The following is a 14115-nucleotide window of genomic DNA, read 5'->3' on the forward strand; positions in this document are numbered from 1 at the left end:
TGGACCCTTCAAGCACCGTCTCCCCTGAGGCTGGTGTCCCTGCAGCTCTCTGACAGGGGGTGAGACCCTGGACCCTTCATGCACCGTCTCCTCAGGGTCTAGTGGTCCCTGCAGCTCTCTGACAAGGGGTGAGACCCTGGACCCTTCAAGCACCGTCTCCCCTGGGGCTGGTGTCCCTGCAGCTCTCTGACAGGGGGTGAGACCATGGATCCTTCAAGCACCGTCTCCCCTGGGGCTGGTGGTCCCTGCAGCTCTCTGACAGGGGGTGTGAGACCCTGGACCCTTCAGGCACCGTCTCCCCTGGGGCTGGTGGTCCCTGCAGCTCTCTGACAAGGGGTGAGACCCTGGACCCTTCAAGCACCGTCTCCCCTGGGGCTGGTGGTCCCTGCGGCTCTCAGACCGGGGTGTGAGACCCTGGACCCTTCAGGCACCGTCTCCCCTGGGGCTGGTGGTCCCTGCAGCTCTCTGACAAGGGGTGTGAGACCCTGGACCCTTCAGGCACCGTCTCCCCTGGGGCTGGTGTCCCTGCGGCTCTCTGACAGGGGGTGAGACCCTGGACCCTTCATGCACCGTCTCCTCAGGGTCTAGTGGTCCCTGCAGCTCTCTGACAATGGGTGAGACCCTGGACCCTTCAAGCACCGTCTCCCCTGGGGCTGGTGTCCCTGCAGCTCTCTGACAGGGGGTGAGACCCTGGACCCTTCAAGCACCGTCTCCCCTGGGGCTGGTGTCCCTGCAGCTCTCTGACAGGGGGTGTGAGACCCTGGACCCTTCAGGCACCGTCTCCCCTGAGGCTGGTGGTCCCTGCAGCTCTCTGACAGGGGGTGAGACCCTGGACCCTTCAAGCACCGTCTCCCTTGGGGCTGGTGTCCCTGCAGCTCTCTGACAGGGGGTGAGACCCTGGACCCTTCAAGCACCGTCTCCCCTGGGGCTGGTGTCCCTGCAGCTCTCTGACAGGGGGTGAGACCCTGGACCCTTCAAGCACCGTCTCCCTTGGGGCTGGTGTCCCTGCAGCTCTCTGACAGGGGGTGAGACCATGGACCCTTCAAGTACTGTGTGCCCTGGGGCTGGTGTCCCTGCGGCTCTCTGACAGGGGTGAGACCCTGGACCCTTCAGGCACCGTCTCCTCAGGGTCTAGTGGTCCCTGCGGCTCCCTGACAGGGGGTGAGACCCTGGACCCTTCAAGCACCGTCTCCTCTGGGGCTGGTGTCCCTGCAGCTCTCTGACAGGGGGTGAGACCCTGGACCCTTCAAGCACCGTCTCCCCTGGGGCTGGTGGTCCCTGCGGCTCTCAGACCGGGGTGTGAGACCCTGGACCCTTCAGGCACCGTCTCCCCTGGGGCTGGTGTCCCTGCGGCTCCCTGACAGGGGGTGAGACCCTGGACCCTTCATGCACCGTCTCCCCTGGGGCTGGTGGTCCCTGCAGCTCTCTGACAGGGGGTGAGACCCTGGACCCTTCAAGCACCGTCTCCCCTTGGGCTGGTGGTCCCTGCAGCTCTCTGACAGGGGGTGAGACCCTGGACCCTTCAAGCACCGTCTCCCCTGGGGCTGGTGTCCCTGCAGCTCTCTGACAGGGGGTGAGACCCTGGACCCTTCAAGCACCGTCTCCCCTGGGGCTGGTGTCCCTGCAGCTCTCTGACAGGGGGTGTGAGACCCTGGACCCTTCAGGCACCGTCTCCCCTGAGGCTGGTGGTCCCTGCAGCTCTCTGACAGGGGGTGAGACCCTGGACCCTTCAAGCACCGTCTCCCTTGGGGCTGGTGTCCCTGCAGCTCTCTGACAGGGGGTGAGACCCTGGACCCTTCAAGCACCGTCTCCCCTGGGGCTGGTGTCCCTGCAGCTCTCTGACAGGGGGTGAGACCCTGGACCCTTCAAGCACCGTCTCCCTTGGGGCTGGTGTCCCTGCAGCTCTCTGACAGGGGGTGAGACCATGGACCCTTCAAGTACTGTGTGCCCTGGGGCTGGTGTCCCTGCGGCTCTCTGACAGGGGTGAGACCCTGGACCCTTCAGGCACCGTCTCCTCAGGGTCTAGTGGTCCCTGCGGCTCCCTGACAGGGGGTGAGACCCTGGACCCTTCAAGCACCGTCTCCTCTGGGGCTGGTGTCCCTGCAGCTCTCTGACAGGGGGTGTGAGACCCTGGACCCTTCAAGCACCGTCTACCCTGGGGCTGGTGGTCCCTGCGGCTCTCAGACCGGGGTGTGAGACCCTGGACCCTTCAGGCACCGTCTCCCCTGGGGCTGGTGTCCCTGCGGCTCCCTGACAGGGGGTGAGACCCTGGACCCTTCATGCACCGTCTCCCCTGGGGCTGGTGTCCCTGCAGCTCTCTGACAGGGGGGGTGACCATGGACCCTTCAAGCACCGTCTCCCCTGAGGCTGGTGTCCCTGCAGCTCTCTGACAGGGGGTGAGACCCTGGACCCTTCAAGCACCGTCTCCTCAGGGTCTAGTGGTCCCTGCAGCTCTCTGACAGGGGGTGAGACCCTGGACCCTTCAAGCACCGTCTCCCCTGGGGCTGGTGTCCCTGCAGCTCTCTGACAGGGGGTGAGACCCTGGACCCTTCAAGCACCGTCTCCCCTGGGTCTAGTGGTCCCTGCAGCTCTCTGACAAGGGGTGAGACTGTGGACCCTTCAAGCACCGTCTCCCCTGGGGCTGGTGTCCCTGCGGCTCTCTGACAAGGGGTGAGACCCTGGACCCTTCAGGCACCGTCTCCCCTGAGGCTGGTGGTCCCTGCAGCTCTCTGACACGGGGGGTGACCCTGGACCCTTCAGGCACCGTCTCCTCAGGGTCTAGTGGTCCCTGCAGCTCTCTGACACGGGGTGAGACCCTGGACCCTTCAGGCACCGTCTCCCCTGGGGCTGGTGTCCCTGCAGCTCTCTGACAGGGGGTGAGACCCTGGACCCTTCAAGCACCGTCTCCCCTGGGGCTGGTGGTCCCTGCAGCTCTCTGACAGGGGGTGAGACCCTGGACCCTTCAAGCACCGTCTCCCCTGGGGCTGGTGTCCCTGCGGCTCTCTGACAAGGGGTGAGACCCTGGACCCTTCAGGCACCGTCTCCCCTGAGGCTGGTGTCCCTGCAGCTCTCTGACAGGGGGTGAGACCCTGGACCCTTCAGGCACCGTCTCCCCTGGGGCTGGTGGTCCCTGCAGCTCTCTGACAGGGGGTGAGACCCTGGACCCTTCAAGCACCGTCTCCCCTGGGGCTGGTGGTCCCTGCGGCTCCCTGACACGGGGGGTGAGACCCTGGACCCTTCAAGCACCGTCTCCCCTGGGGCTGGTGGTCCCTGCGGCTCCCTGACACGGGGGGTGAGACCCTGGACCCTTCAAGCACCGTCTCCCCTGGGGCTGGTGTCCCTGCAGCTCTCTGACAGGGGGTGAGACCCTGGACCCTTCAAGCACCGTCTCCCCTGAGGCTGGTGTCCCTGCAGCTCTCTGACAGGGGGTGAGACCCTGGACCCTTCATGCACCGTCTCCTCAGGGTCTAGTGGTCCCTGCAGCTCTCTGACAAGGGGTGAGACCCTGGACCCTTCAAGCACCGTCTCCCCTGGGGCTGGTGTCCCTGCAGCTCTCTGACAGGGGGTGAGACCATGGATCCTTCAAGCACCGTCTCCCCTGGGGCTGGTGGTCCCTGCAGCTCTCTGACAGGGGGTGTGAGACCCTGGACCCTTCAGGCACCGTCTCCCCTGGGGCTGGTGGTCCCTGCAGCTCTCTGACAAGGGGTGAGACCCTGGACCCTTCAAGCACCGTCTCCCCTGGGGCTGGTGGTCCCTGCGGCTCTCAGACCGGGGTGTGAGACCCTGGACCCTTCAGGCACCGTCTCCCCTGGGGCTGGTGGTCCCTGCAGCTCTCTGACAAGGGGTGTGAGACCCTGGACCCTTCAGGCACCGTCTCCCCTGGGGCTGGTGTCCCTGCGGCTCTCTGACAGGGGGTGAGACCCTGGACCCTTCATGCACCGTCTCCTCAGGGTCTAGTGGTCCCTGCAGCTCTCTGACAATGGGTGAGACCCTGGACCCTTCAAGCACCGTCTCCCCTGGGGCTGGTGTCCCTGCAGCTCTCTGACAGGGGGTGAGACCCTGGACCCTTCAAGCACCGTCTCCCCTGGGGCTGGTGTCCCTGCAGCTCTCTGACAGGGGGTGTGAGACCCTGGACCCTTCAGGCACCGTCTCCCCTGAGGCTGGTGGTCCCTGCAGCTCTCTGACAGGGGGTGAGACCCTGGACCCTTCAAGCACCGTCTCCCTTGGGGCTGGTGTCCCTGCAGCTCTCTGACAGGGGGTGAGACCCTGGACCCTTCAAGCACCGTCTCCCCTGGGGCTGGTGTCCCTGCAGCTCTCTGACAGGGGGTGAGACCCTGGACCCTTCAAGCACCGTCTCCCTTGGGGCTGGTGTCCCTGCAGCTCTCTGACAGGGGGTGAGACCATGGACCCTTCAAGTACTGTGTGCCCTGGGGCTGGTGTCCCTGCGGCTCTCTGACAGGGGTGAGACCCTGGACCCTTCAGGCACCGTCTCCTCAGGGTCTAGTGGTCCCTGCGGCTCCCTGACAGGGGGTGAGACCCTGGACCCTTCAAGCACCGTCTCCTCTGGGGCTGGTGTCCCTGCAGCTCTCTGACAGGGGGTGAGACCCTGGACCCTTCAAGCACCGTCTCCCCTGGGGCTGGTGGTCCCTGCGGCTCTCAGACCGGGGTGTGAGACCCTGGACCCTTCAGGCACCGTCTCCCCTGGGGCTGGTGTCCCTGCGGCTCCCTGACAGGGGGTGAGACCCTGGACCCTTCATGCACCGTCTCCCCTGGGGCTGGTGTCCCTGCAGCTCTCTGACAGGGGGGGTGACCATGGACCCTTCAAGCACCGTCTCCCCTGAGGCTGGTGTCCCTGCAGCTCTCTGACAGGGGGTGAGACCCTGGACCCTTCAAGCACCGTCTCCTCAGGGTCTAGTGGTCCCTGCAGCTCTCTGACAGGGGGTGAGACCCTGGACCCTTCAAGCACCGTCTCCCCTGGGGCTGGTGTCCCTGCAGCTCTCTGACAGGGGGTGAGACCCTGGACCCTTCAAGCACCGTCTCCCCTGGGTCTAGTGGTCCCTGCAGCTCTCTGACAAGGGGTGAGACTGTGGACCCTTCAAGCACCGTCTCCCCTGGGGCTGGTGTCCCTGCGGCTCTCTGACAAGGGGTGAGACCCTGGACCCTTCAGGCACCGTCTCCCCTGAGGCTGGTGGTCCCTGCAGCTCTCTGACACGGGGGGTGACCCTGGACCCTTCAGGCACCGTCTCCTCAGGGTCTAGTGGTCCCTGCAGCTCTCTGACACGGGGTGAGACCCTGGACCCTTCAGGCACCGTCTCCCCTGGGGCTGGTGTCCCTGCAGCTCTCTGACAGGGGGTGAGACCCTGGACCCTTCAAGCACCGTCTCCCCTGGGGCTGGTGGTCCCTGCAGCTCTCTGACAGGGGGTGAGACCCTGGACCCTTCAAGCACTGTCTCCCCTGGGGCTGGTGTCCCTGCGGCTCTCTGACAAGGGGTGAGACCCTGGACCCTTCAGGCACCGTCTCCCCTGAGGCTGGTGTCCCTGCAGCTCTCTGACAGGGGGTGAGACCCTGGACCCTTCAAGCACCGTCTCCCCTGGGGCTGGTGTCCCTGCAGCTCTCTGACAGGGGGTGAGACCATGGATCCTTCAAGCACCGTCTCCCCTGGGGCTGGTGGTCCCTGCAGCTCTCTGACAGGGGGTGTGAGACCCTGGACCCTTCAGGCACCGTCTCCCCTGGGGCTGGTGGTCCCTGCAGCTCTCTGACAAGGGGTGAGACCCTGGACCCTTCAAGCACCGTCTCCCCTGGGGCTGGTGGTCCCTGCGGCTCTCAGACCGGGGTGTGAGACCCTGGACCCTTCAGGCACCGTCTCCCCTGGGGCTGGTGGTCCCTGCAGCTCTCTGACAAGGGGTGTGAGACCCTGGACCCTTCAGGCACCGTCTCCCCTGGGGCTGGTGTCCCTGCGGCTCTCTGACAGGGGGTGAGACCCTGGACCCTTCATGCACCGTCTCCTCAGGGTCTAGTGGTCCCTGCAGCTCTCTGACAATGGGTGAGACCCTGGACCCTTCAAGCACCGTCTCCCCTGGGGCTGGTGTCCCTGCAGCTCTCTGACAGGGGGTGAGACCCTGGACCCTTCAAGCACCGTCTCCCCTGGGGCTGGTGTCCCTGCAGCTCTCTGACAGGGGGTGTGAGACCCTGGACCCTTCAGGCACCGTCTCCCCTGAGGCTGGTGGTCCCTGCAGCTCTCTGACAGGGGGTGAGACCCTGGACCCTTCAAGCACCGTCTCCCTTGGGGCTGGTGTCCCTGCAGCTCTCTGACAGGGGGTGAGACCCTGGACCCTTCAAGCACCGTCTCCCCTGGGGCTGGTGTCCCTGCAGCTCTCTGACAGGGGGTGAGACCCTGGACCCTTCAAGCACCGTCTCCCTTGGGGCTGGTGTCCCTGCAGCTCTCTGACAGGGGGTGAGACCATGGACCCTTCAAGTACTGTGTGCCCTGGGGCTGGTGTCCCTGCGGCTCTCTGACAGGGGTGAGACCCTGGACCCTTCAGGCACCGTCTCCTCAGGGTCTAGTGGTCCCTGCGGCTCCCTGACAGGGGGTGAGACCCTGGACCCTTCAAGCACCGTCTCCTCTGGGGCTGGTGTCCCTGCAGCTCTCTGACAGGGGGTGAGACCCTGGACCCTTCAAGCACCGTCTCCCCTGGGGCTGGTGGTCCCTGCGGCTCTCAGACCGGGGTGTGAGACCCTGGACCCTTCAGGCACCGTCTCCCCTGGGGCTGGTGTCCCTGCGGCTCCCTGACAGGGGGTGAGACCCTGGACCCTTCATGCACCGTCTCCCCTGGGGCTGGTGTCCCTGCAGCTCTCTGACAGGGGGGGTGACCATGGACCCTTCAAGCACCGTCTCCCCTGAGGCTGGTGTCCCTGCAGCTCTCTGACAGGGGGTGAGACCCTGGACCCTTCAAGCACCGTCTCCTCAGGGTCTAGTGGTCCCTGCAGCTCTCTGACAGGGGGTGAGACCCTGGACCCTTCAAGCACCGTCTCCCCTGGGGCTGGTGTCCCTGCAGCTCTCTGACAGGGGGTGAGACCCTGGACCCTTCAAGCACCGTCTCCCCTGGGTCTAGTGGTCCCTGCAGCTCTCTGACAAGGGGTGAGACTGTGGACCCTTCAAGCACCGTCTCCCCTGGGGCTGGTGTCCCTGCGGCTCTCTGACAAGGGGTGAGACCCTGGACCCTTCAGGCACCGTCTCCCCTGAGGCTGGTGGTCCCTGCAGCTCTCTGACACGGGGGGTGACCCTGGACCCTTCAGGCACCGTCTCCTCAGGGTCTAGTGGTCCCTGCAGCTCTCTGACACGGGGTGAGACCCTGGACCCTTCAGGCACCGTCTCCCCTGGGGCTGGTGTCCCTGCAGCTCTCTGACAGGGGGTGAGACCCTGGACCCTTCAAGCACCGTCTCCCCTGGGGCTGGTGGTCCCTGCAGCTCTCTGACAGGGGGTGAGACCCTGGACCCTTCAAGCACTGTCTCCCCTGGGGCTGGTGTCCCTGCGGCTCTCTGACAAGGGGTGAGACCCTGGACCCTTCAGGCACCGTCTCCCCTGAGGCTGGTGTCCCTGCAGCTCTCTGACAGGGGGTGAGACCCTGGACCCTTCAGGCACCGTCTCCCCTGGGGCTGGTGGTCCCTGCAGCTCTCTGACAGGGGGTGAGACCCTGGACCCTTCAGGCACCGTCTCCCCTGGGGCTGGTGTCCCTGCAGCTCTCTGACAGGGGGTGTGAGACCCTGGACCCTTCAGGCACCGTCTCCCCTGAGGCTGGTGGTCCCTGCAGCTCTCTGACAGGGGGTGAGACCCTGGACCCTTCAGGCACCGTCTCCCCTGAGGCTGGTGGTCCCTGCAGCTCTCTGACAGGGGGTGAGACCCTGGACCCTTCAAGCACCGTCTCCCCTGGGGCTGGTGGTCCCTGCGGCTCCCTGACAGGGGGTGAGACCCTGGACCCTTCAGGCACCGTCTCCTCAGGGTCTAGTGGTCCCTGCAGCTCTCTGACAGGGGGTGAGACCCTGGACCCTTCAAGCACCGTCTCCCCTGGGGCTGGTGTCCCTGCAGCTCTCTGACAGGGGGTGAGACCCTGGACCCTTCAGGCACCGTCTCCTCAGGGTCTAGTGGTCCCTGCAGCTCTCTGACAGGGGGTGAGACCCTGGACCCTTCAAGCACCGTCTCCCCTGGGGCTGGTGGTCCCTGCGGCTCCCTGACACGGGGGGTGACCCGGGCCCCCAGCCTCGCTCTCCGCCCCTGGTCCCTGCAGCTGAGTCCTGCTCTGCGTCGCCGCTGGAGGCTCCGAGCAGGGCTCCCTCGCTAGGAGCAGAGACACGCAGCCCTCCCCGCTGCCCCCGGGCGGCGCACAGACTCACTCTGGTGCCGGGAGGACACCCCCAGGCTGTGGCGGGCGATGCTGGGGCTCCGCAGGATGGCTCTGCCGGCGGACTTCAGGGCGTCCATCCCGCTCCGCTCCGCTCTCCTCCGCCGCACACCAGCGAGCGGGGCCCCCACCGGCCCGAGGCTCAGACCTGGGCGGGGAGTGCGGGGCGGAGCCGGGCTGGGCGAGGCCTGGGCCGGGGCGGGCCGGGGAGGCGAGGGGCGGGCGGAAGCGCCCTGCGCGTCACCTGCGCGCGGCGTGGAATGCGTCACTGTAATCAGGGCGGCCATCTTGGAAGTACCTCACAGCGCAGTGCGCCAGCGGATGGCTCAACGTTTACTGGAAAACTCCAGCCATTTTTCTAAAAACATGGAGATGGCATCATCCTTTTAACTGCTTATTCAAGGCTATAGATAATATTCTAAATTACCAGAAAGACGCATTTCGTCGCGGAAACTCTGGAAAAAATCCGTTTAATTTCAGAACGTGGTTCCTACTTTCACGGAAACGTCTGATCGCTAAGAACACCGCAAAGACCACAGATCACCAAGTGGTTATATGTGGGGCGGGCAGGTGGGCCACGCTACTTCTGCCCTCAGCTGTAACTAACGGACATGTAGACGCAGCGGCCATCTTGTAATATCCGAAGTGTGCGATGTGGAGAGCGGAGCTCCCGGCAGTGCAGAGCACCGAACACCGGTTTTAAGACCTAACCTTTTATTCAGAAACACTTTTCAAAATTTGCAGCTAAAATACTCCCATCTCAAAATATATCATGAATTACCGTAGTTGGAATATATGTTTTAATATTAGTATAAATGCATTCGAAACAACAACTATATATTTAAGTTTCTATCGACTGTTTAAAACACATTCTCTGTTGTTGCTCCTAGAGATCCGATGAGGCTCTACGTCAATCCGACGTCGGCCGATCTGGGGCTTGTGTCCCACGTAGTCCCTCATCTTTGTCGTTCTGCTACCCTAAGCATCTTGTGTGGTCAAAGATTAGAACATTAAAGTAACCCGCCCTCAAATTTTCCGCCGTCTCCGGGGTAGCGGAGACGAGGCGTGGATAGCTTAAACAGGTAAAATGAAAAAAAAAAGTAATTCCCTCGAACGAAGCCAGTTCTGCATTTGCTTGTATTCTAATTAGACGTTCCCTCGGTCGGCGATTGGCTGAGAAAGCTGCATATATTATAATGCGAGTTGGGAGAAAAATGCCCGGTAGATCGCTCAACTTAAAGTCCCTAATTTTTCAGCAAAAGTCGCATTCTTAGAATGAAATGAGAGAATGACGGATTTGTATTTTGAGTACGTAACGGAACTAAGCCAACCCTAATAATGAGGCGTCCCGATTCTTGGTGCTTAAATACCCCCTCGGGTGGCTGCTGTATTTGTGTTGTATGAAAGGAGAGAAGGTTAGCACTCCCCTTGACAAGGATGGAAGAGGTCCTCGTGGCCTTTACAACACATATACGGTTAAGGCACTGCCACTTACTTCGTGGCGTCTAACCATGTTTTTTCATGAAATGCACTTCTTGTTGGGGATGTGGTTAGCACTGCACATGGGTGCATGTTAGCGGGGATGCAACGAATGCTGGCTTGGCGTGTCCTAAATAAAGTGTGGGGATGTTACTTCACCACGCTTCAGCTACAAGTGATCCCGACAATGCACCTTAGTACATGTTTTGCAATTTCCAGGCAGCATGAGGGCTTGTTCGAATGATGGCCATCCCTGTGCTCAGGACTGATATATGAGGCTCACTCAGGGCTAGCTAGGGATAGTGCTGGCTGCAGGAGAGCTCCAGCCATCAGTCAGGAGTGAGTGGGATCAGGGCATCAGCAGTGGGGTTGGGGATCTTGATGGGCCTCTTGTGTCTGCAGCTCGGCACACAAAGGCTGAAACGAAGGGAGGGGTGGGCGAGTGAAGGGATGAATGAGGAAAAGGATGGATGCAAGGGTGGGTGAGTAAAAAAATGGATGGATAAATGAAAGGGAGAATAGATGGATGCATGGACCGCATGAAAGGGTGGATGGACGAGGAAAAGAATGAATGGATGAGTGAAAAGGAGGATGGACAGATGGATGTATTGATGGACAGAGTGAACGGGTGGATGGATGGACTGAGTGAAAGGGTGGATGGATGACTAAGTGAAAAGATGGATACATAATTAAAAAGTAAATGGATGGGTGAGTGAAAGGATGGATGGAGTGAAAGGATGGATGAAAGAGTGAAAGGGTGGATGAGGGATGGAAAGGTAAAAGGATGGACGGCTGAGTGAAACGGTGGATGGATGGGCGAGTGAAAGGGTGGATGGATGGAATGAGTGAAAAGATGGATAGATAATTAAAAAGTAAATGGATGGATGAGTGGATGGATGGAGTGAAAGGATGGATGAAAGAGTGAAAGGGTGGATGGATGGATGAGTGAAAGGGTGGATGAGGAATGCAACAGTGAAAGGATGGATGGATGGGCGAGTGAAAGGGTGGATGGAGTGAAAGCATGTACGGCTGAGTGGACGGCTGGATGAGTGAAAGGGTGGATAGATGGAGTGAGAGGATGGATGAGTGAAAGGATGGGTGGACAGATCGGTTTGATGGATAGGTTAGGAAACAGGTGGATAGCTTTGGATATAGATGGGCGGACAGACGGAATGCTGAAAGGCTGATGGATGAACAAATAAATGGATGACAGAATGTAAAGGTGAACTAGTGGACATCAGCACGTGGATGGGCGCGTGAAAGCGTGAAAGGATCGATGATTGGGTGGAAAAGACAACAGAGCTCTTCTCGGGATCACAATGACTTTCTTCCCTTACTTGGTGCCATGAGAGCTTGGGTGGAAGTGGGGTATTTAATTTTCTGGCCACTCCCGTGCCGTGGATCCCATGGGCTACCCGGGGTTGTGTTCTCCTGGGCTCATGCCAGGGTTCAGGAATGAGATACAGACTCAGGGGTTCCTTCATGACCCCCCACTCCTTCTGCACTTTTAGGTATTACTCTCCAAACCAGTCCTTCTGTCCAATCCAAGGAGAGGTCACTCACTGGGTGCATAAGTAGCCTGACCGCCAGTGGACACATGACCTTCTGGTGAACCACTCCCCAAACTCATCTGCTGCTCCCTTGGTCTTATGTCAAGGCAGGAGGCCAGCATTATGCATCAACCTTGCACCATGATAGGGTTAGCATGACAGTTAGACTGTCTTGCTCAGCAGTGACCGTGGCGCTTTGCAGCCCAGCCACTGTCCATGACCTGAGTTCAAATCGCGGTTTAAGCTTGCTTCCCAGTGGATGGTTACTAAGCAGGACACAACCTCCCACTTTTGCTGTCTTTTCTTTGGTCCCTCCATTTGCTCACTTGGGCTTTATCCTCTTGTTGTTTCTTTTGGGCGACATCATTATAAGGACCGCTGTCACCCAGGATGCAGTACATGGAATGGGTCTGCCACATGATGGCCAAACCTTATCATAGTTGGGGAAGTCTTTGTGCGAGTCTGTGGGGCGACACAGTATCCTCTAAGAAGTTTGTAGATGGTCCCTTCCAAATTATCACCCTCTAACTCGACTATCCTCATCCCTTTACTGAGCATGCGCATGAAACGCTGAGCCTCACCATTGGCTTGAGGCGAATGGATGTTATTTAATACTTGTGTAATACCCAGAGACTGAAAGTTTGGAGCCAAGGTGTGACCTTGACAAGGGGACCTATTGTCCACTCTTATTTCTTGGGTGTATCCCATGTGTAGCCCGGATCTTTTCCAACTAGGGGGTCACTCCCTCTGCCGCAATGTACTGGATAAAGTCAACCTCAGGGTCCTTGCTGAAGCCTTCTACCTCCACTAACAGGTGCTTGCCATCGGCCAGACGTGCAGAATCCGCACTCAACCTTAACCACGGAGTGCCAGATGTCGACTCATTAATGGGTGCTAGAGGCTCTGATGGGCTGGTAACGTGACACGGACCACAGGTGGCAACAAATCAAACCTCAACTCAGATCAAATAAATTATAATAAAATCAGACTACTCTGGCAGCTGTGCAAAAGACTAACATAATGCAAATACACATATTAAAAAATATATAATTTATTATGGTCAACAAAACATGTATGACAATACATATAAACGCTGCAGACCTCTTGTATATCATTGTTAGCTGTAAAGGGTTTTTATAAACAAATGGATACCAACTTTTGATCACCTGGACGCAGTTCATAAAACAGTTCTACGGATAAGGAGAAACATGGTTCTTTTACTTTCAAGATGGGGCCTAACAGAAAGGTTGGCTTGGATGAAAAAAAGAAAGAGACATTCCAATAGTAGAACTGTAGTTTGAGACTTAGGTGTGTGGCATACCTAGTGAGGTGTAAAAGGGAGAACACAATATTAGGAAAGCAGGTACCCTAAAAGAGCCACAGTGTAGTGCAGAAGGGGTAATCTGTTATCAGAATAGTGGTAGCTTTACATAACAAGGAACGTTTTTATCTTGCTTATGTGTGAATGACAGGATGTGAATCTGTGCAGAAGATTTCTAAACAATTGTCCTGATGAAGGTGGTTAACAACAATATACACTACCGAAACATGTCAATGAATATTGAGAACTTACTTTTCTCCTCATATTATGTATTTGACATAAGGAACTGTGACCTTTTCATTTTTTAATTATGAGAAATTAGAAGGATTTAGTAAGTCCTATAAGTGATATGGTGTTTAGTTTTTAATCTTCAGAATATTAATGTATATTTGTATTGTTATAAATGTTTACTTTAAAAAATAAATAGTATATTTTTGTATATGTTTTATGTTTGTTAGTCTTTTGCATAACTAGCACAGAAGTCTGATTTTATTATCAAATAGTGACAGATGTATCAAAGGGTTTTACTCATTTTGTGTCTATGGGAAAATGCTTCAGTACAAAATGGTCTTTAGGAAGACTCTGCCCCATTAGGTCTGAGGGGTATCTCTCAATTTTGTTTACAAGATAATGGAGCGCAGGTAGGCACCATTTATTCGACTAAGGCATCAATGCTGGGAAACCACACCTTTTGTCAAATTGTCATTGTTGTTTTCACAATATTATGGTGTCCACAATGTGCTAGACCAACGATGAGGACTGTCAAAGCTCTTGGTATGACCAGCCACTTCCCTCGTAGTAGGAGTCCATCATTAATTATCAACAGTTAATCCTTTATTTGATATAAAGCACATTGCCACATTGGTATTCTGAGAGTCCTACACAGCATCTCCATCAATGACTCCCACCTACCACTCCATACTACTTACCTCACCAGGCTCGAGCATCAATCTGTCTTAGTTGAGGCGACAATCACCTCAACCTTCAACGGGCGAGCCCTGGGTTAATGAAAGACCAACTGAACACATTCATCTGTTTCTTCAGCCTGGCGGTGTCCCCCTTTGTGGTGCACCTGGGATGGCACCACAGGCAGTCTGTTGGGTTCACTTATCTGGGGTGATACACAAGTTTAAAGCAGCACTCCTGGAGCTGGAGTATCCACTTCTCTATTCTTCGTGGTGGTCTTGACACTGTGCGTCTGGACAGAGGGATTAAAGGCCAGTTGTCAGTGCATACTTTAAAATGCCAGCGGTACAAGTGGAAATGTCGGAAGCCCCACAAAATGGTGATGACTTCTTTCTCGATATGAGAATACCTTTTCTCAGTTTTGGTCAGAGCCCTGCATGCATAGGGCATTGTCTCCCTT

General features: G+C 58.0%; 1 protein-coding gene and 1 non-coding gene across 3 annotated transcripts in view; one reads left to right on the plus strand and one right to left on the minus strand.

Annotated features, from left to right (window-relative positions):
• The window catches only part of LOC138295339 (low density lipoprotein receptor adapter protein 1-B-like), a 216157-nt gene extending 207592 nt beyond the window's left edge, over positions 1 to 8565 (minus strand). The window contains exon 1 of one of the 2 annotated variants that reach the window (XM_069233570.1): positions 8392 to 8565. In XM_069233570.1, the coding sequence (XP_069089671.1) occupies positions 8392 to 8479 (88 nt within the window). In that variant the 5' untranslated portion in view covers positions 8480 to 8565. The remainder of the gene's footprint in view (positions 1 to 8391) is intronic. The other variant, XM_069233569.1, reaches the window with a different exon arrangement.
• Positions 8566 to 9792: 1227 nt separating this feature from the next.
• On the plus strand, positions 9793 to 9920 carry LOC138297995 (U6atac minor spliceosomal RNA). The gene has a single exon (XR_011204526.1). It is a non-coding gene; the product is annotated as a U6atac minor spliceosomal RNA (small nuclear RNA).
• Positions 9921 to 14115: the final 4195 nt, after the last annotated feature.

Source organism: Pleurodeles waltl, chromosome 5, assembly GCF_031143425.1.
Source record: "Pleurodeles waltl isolate 20211129_DDA chromosome 5, aPleWal1.hap1.20221129, whole genome shotgun sequence".
Taxonomy (NCBI): Eukaryota; Metazoa; Chordata; class Amphibia; order Caudata; family Salamandridae; genus Pleurodeles; species Pleurodeles waltl.